This window comes from Haliaeetus leucocephalus, unplaced genomic scaffold, assembly GCF_000737465.1.
Source record: "Haliaeetus leucocephalus isolate CR32 unplaced genomic scaffold, Haliaeetus_leucocephalus-4.0 Scaffold616, whole genome shotgun sequence".
NCBI classification, from domain to species: Eukaryota; Metazoa; Chordata; class Aves; order Accipitriformes; family Accipitridae; genus Haliaeetus; species Haliaeetus leucocephalus.
Genome location: NW_010973052.1, coordinates 3,366,340 through 3,371,406, shown reverse-complemented (window position 1 = coordinate 3,371,406; position 5,067 = coordinate 3,366,340). Strand labels below are relative to the sequence as shown.

Genomic DNA, 5,067 nt, shown 5'->3' with positions numbered 1-5,067 from the left:
GATGGAGGCCGGTGGTCCCGGGCCGGGCCTGGCGTGGGGCGTGAGGGGAAGGGGAGGGCAGCGAGGGGCGCTGGGGGGGGGCCGGCCCCGCGGGGAGGAGCAGAAACGCGGGGTTTGGGTCTAGCCTGCTCCCCAAAGCTTTCGTTTGTAAAAGGCGCAGTGCTTCGAGGGCGCTCGACGGCACGCCCGCCCAGGCTCGGCTGCGTGTCCGAAGGTGGCGCCGTTCCGAGACTGGGCTAGCGCGGTGCTTTTTCTTCCGTGGGGGCTACCTGGGGATTCTGGCAGAGCCCGGCGGAGGGGAGGAGCGGTTGGTTCGCTATTGAGTTTTGCTGCTCGTCGCGTTGCTGATGTCTGCATCCTCCGTCAGATGTTTTTACTGACAGTCGCTGCGCGGTTAACAGTAAAAGTTACTATAAGTAGCCTTGTATATCTGCTGCTTACAGATGGTAACTGAAAATGAATAAAGACAAACAAATCGATGAAGAAGATGATGACAGCGAGCAGTTCGAAGACTTTACGGAGAATTTTAACCAACTTGAACTGCTGGAGACGCACAGGCATCTGATTCCTGTAGGAACTCAGAGCTGTTGGTCCGGACAGTCTGATGATGAGGATGATGAACAAGAAAGAAGTGAGGAATGGTACGAAACACAAGAAAAAAAGATGGAAAAAAATCCAGAGAAATTGCTACTCTGGGCAGCCGAAAACAATCGGGTGAGGCATTTATTCTGTTTGTGTGTATTACAAATAACAAGAATGTTATTTTGAGCGGATATCTACAGTTTCATCCACGAGCAAAAATTTACCTACACATTCCTTTATCTCTGTGAACTATTTTGATCCGGTTTTGCAAGCCACTGCACGTAAAACATCTCCCTTTGTAGCCCACACACGCTAAAATATCTCTAGATCCATTAACTTTCAGAACAAAAGCTTGGACTGTAGATCAAAGTTAAAGTAACAGCACTCTTAAACTTCTATAAGCTGAGAGTATGCCAGCCTTTTTCTTCGTGGCAAGTAAGCCTTTTAACTGGGGTGCAGAGGGTGTATCTGAAATTTTATTTTCTCAAAAGCTTCATATGCAGATAATGGGTGACTGTTTTCCTATCTTTTCATGGGGAAAAAAAACCCCAAAACTTTTTATGCTTGGTCTCTCCCTCACTGGGAGAGACGACCAGGATTCCTGTTGCGTAGCTTATTACACTCTTATGTACATTAATTTTCATTAGTTGCCTTTCTTACACACACAAGCTCCATCTACAGTCTCGTGGAGGTACTTACGCCTTCACAGTGAATGGGGAGAAGGTGTAAGGTAAAGGTACCCTAAGGCATTGCATCTAATGTTCATGTTGTATCTCTTTCAAAACAAAACAAAGAAACCCCCCCCATCCCAGTAACAATAACTGGTTTCATTTTAAAATTTCTTGTTGCACTTAAACCTTTTTGAGACTGACAGAAATTGCTTTTCCATCAGAACAGAACAGTAAAAGTCATACATCGTGTTTGCAGAGTTTCATATTAAATTACCTGTTTTCTTTAAATAGCTGAGTACAGTGAAGAGGCTCCTTTCCGAAAAGCTGGCACCAGTGAATGCTCGTGATGAAGATCAGTACACTCCTCTCCATCGAGCTGCCTACAGCGGGCACTTGGACGTTGCACATGAACTGGTTGCCCAAGGGGCAGACGTTCATGCCCAGACAGTGGACGGCTGGACACCTCTGCACAGCGCCTGTAAGTGGAACAACACAAAAGTGGCCGCATTCTTACTCCAGCAGGGTGCAGACATCAACGCGCAGACAAATGGTTTGCTGACACCGTTGCATATTGCTGCAGGAAACAAAAACAGTAGAGAAACCCTTGAACTCTTGCTGATGAATCGCTACGTGAAAGCAGACCTGAAGAACAACTTGGATGAAACGGCCCTTGACATTGCTCGGAGGACGGATATATATCACTATCTTTTTGAAATAGTAGAAGACTGCATAAATGCTGTGTCCCCTTAAAAGTTGTGGTTAAGCTTGTGAATGTGAGGTTTGCTGCCTCTTGTTTGTGTTCTGCATGCTCATTAGTGGTGGTCTGTCCCTGTGCAACAAGGTTTTCATTCAAGATACTTTAGTATTCTCCTCAGGCAAAACTTCACTTCTTGCAACTCAGCTCAGTGGTCTGGCTCATACTTTGAAGTGTTACTACTGTTATTCAAAGTATTCAGAAAGTCTCAGTAATTTCAGTGAGTCTCCATTTAATTAGTGCAAATTTGGAGGGGCTTTTGTAATTGGTCTGTACTGTCAAAGCAGCAGGGAAAACTGGAATATTTACTTGATGTGAAAGAATTCTGGCTTGGTTATGCAGAGTTTATTACAGCTCACTTGAAAATTATTTTTGGAGAAATTTAACTTTTTTAAAATGACATGAAAGCTCAGAATGAATGTAACTTATTTGGGTGATACACAAAATGTTTAGTGATCCTGGTGTAAGGCTTATTATAAAATAAAATGTTTAACCCTAAGTATTTTGTTGTCATATTTTTAATCGAAAGCTCAATTAGCAATGCAATCACCTGTTCATAAATCAAAAGTGTTATTCACAGGATGATAAAGTAGTTTTGACTTACTTTTTTCCTGGTACTTTTCAAGGAAATTACTTTCTATGAAGATCCTGTTTACTTTTCCTTGCAAATTAAGTTGAGGAGTAAAGTTTTAATGCCATATCCATGACATTAGTTAGAACAAATGAACCTCAACTGTGTGAAGTTAAACAGCCAACATACTGTTGTGTCTGATTTAGTTACAGCTAATTTAGTGCAGGACACGCTTGACAGTGTTTCTCTTCCACTTTTGAATCCCCAAAGAGAATCCCTCATTCCAGCTCAAATATTCAGCATAGTTCAAAAACTTTACTGGTATTTTTCCTCAATATTCCTTAATTTCCAGACCATTCATTTATTTTCTTATTTGACGCCTTTTTAATTCGTGATAGCTTGTATTACTAATCCTAGGCATTCACATCTGAGTTGGGCTTCCAAAAGTTCTGACAGATTTGGTTGCCGTCATTTAACCAAACTCAAGGTGGTGGGGGTGGGTTGGCTGGTTTGTTAAGATTTTGAGGCCTTTAGCACACACTTCAGTGCAGCTTCTCTCTGCTGTCATGCCAGCTAGAATCTCGCTGGTTTGCAGTGAAGACTTGGGACCCTTCATCTGAGATGTTCTTAGGTCTTAGCACTGAGTACTGTTTGGTTTAACTTAGCAGCAAAATGTTAATTAACGCTATAAATTTTCACAAGAGACATCATATTTTGCTGCTTCTGTTTGTCATTTCAGCCTTCTGCTAGCAAGTGAAAAAATGATTTTTAGAGTTGAGAGTTTAATTTACGTGTGTTACTGTTCACATCAGCTGTATCAGTCTGCACCTTTCAACTTCTTCTGGAGAATCAACATCTCTGGATTATTTAGCTATCTGTGAGAGGTCCAGTAATGTGTACTTCCTGTCTTTTTGCTTGTTTGTTTCCCCCACCTTGGTTCAAGTGTAAGTTTGAGACAAAAATCACTACTAAATGCAAGTGTTTAATGAGTGAGGGTTTTTAAGTACCAGTACAGTACATCTCAAAACAATTACTCTGAGCAGGTAGGTCTCTTTTGATCAATAGTGGTTTAGAAAGATAGTGGTAGAACTTCAGCAATGCTGTCAGCCCAGCAGATGATCTGTATTGCATGGCAATTAGTACACTACAGATTTTCCCACGGTAATGGCATATTGCATGATTTTGAGCTTCAGCTTTGCCATGTATAATTCAGGAGTGGAGAAACTTGCTTCTCTGTATTAATCAAATTAAACAGAAAATTGAATGTAAGACCTGAAGTACTGTCACTCAGTATGACAGCTGTAACAAAACACTTTGTTGTCCCGTGCAGATGCCTTACTGAATGATCCCAAGCTCCTTCCAGACAGCACTGACAGAGCTGAAGTGCATTTGTAACTGCAGCAGCAGCAGGGTAGGGATGTGTTGGCCCACATTTGGTGCTCTGATCAAGCAACTGTGGAGGGCATCTCTATCAACCACCTTTTTAGAAGCACTGTTCAACACTTCTGTTAGAAAATAGAGAACTGTTTCTAAACTATGAATGGTACAAGATGATTTTTAATGCTTATTATTTTGAAAGCTTGGTTTCAGGACAGCTGTGGAAGAGGAATACACCTTGAAATCCTTCAAGGAAAAATACAGAAATGGATGACATCATGCATTTGTGTAACTAGACTTGGTTTGTGTCTTATAAATTCTCACTACTGTATGCAAAGTCTTGATTTCAAGGAAGCTACCGTGGGGCAAAGCTCCCGGCCCAGCGAGTGGGACAGCTTCCCTGTATGCCCGCCGGCAGCATTATCCATTGACTACTGTAACTGCCAGCTGCTCTTCTTTCTCAAAACTTTTAACAGTGGCAAAACAAGGAGAGTCACGTCTACTTCAGTCCTATAAACAGCGTCTCAAGATGCCTCATTTTATGAAAAGCGTTATTAAAACCAAGCTAGTACTTTTGAGTATTAGTAGATCTACATCATCCATCCAGTTAAACTGGACTCTTCTCTCTGTTACCACCAGCCCGCCATTGCCTCAGGTGAGGACGACAAGACATCCTTTCATAAGGCAGGCTGGTGGTGACGCCCCAGAGGGGTACAAAATGTTTGTGACCCGCGTGCCTGCTTCTGAGTGCAGTAACGCTGACTGACACCAAGGAGGAGCTGTCACCGACACCTAGAGCTGTCACCCACCCTGTGCCCCAAGCGGGCATGAGGTGGCCATGGCCTGCTGTCTGTCCCCTGGGGATGGTGACTGGCCACACCTTGCCTCCGAGGCCCCCCCGGTGTTAACCCTCCCCTGTGGAAGGGGTAAAACAACCCAGCTGGGACTGGAAACGGTGGACCCAATTGCCCTCCGCGGCACAAGGCTGCGGGAGGAGCGGAGCTCCGTCCCTCAGGACCTCGCACCCCGCCGAGGCACAGCCCCAACATGGCGGAGGGCGGGCAGGGCGGTGCCGCCCTGCTCTGCCCCGCGGCCCGCTGCTTTGCCCGCCG

General features: G+C 44.3%; 2 protein-coding genes across 2 annotated transcripts in view; both read left to right on the top strand.

Annotated features, from left to right (window-relative positions):
- The first annotated feature begins 83 nt into the window (after positions 1–83).
- ANKRD49 (ankyrin repeat domain 49) lies at positions 84–2,509 on the top strand. Its single transcript, XM_010578218.1, has 2 exons — positions 84–714; positions 1,545–2,509. Exons 1-2 carry the CDS (start codon positions 457–459, stop codon positions 2,001–2,003), a joined length of 717 nt encoding a protein of 238 aa, XP_010576520.1. The 5' UTR covers positions 84–456; the 3' UTR covers positions 2,004–2,509.
- A 2,493-nt stretch (positions 2,510–5,002) lies between these two features.
- LOC104838502 (chromosome unknown open reading frame, human C11orf97) overlaps positions 5,003–5,067 on the top strand; it is a 3,400-nt gene continuing 3,335 nt past the window's right edge. The window contains exon 1 of the mRNA XM_010578264.1: positions 5,003–5,024. Coding sequence (XP_010576566.1) covers positions 5,003–5,024 — 22 coding nt within the window. The remainder of the gene's footprint in view (positions 5,025–5,067) is intronic.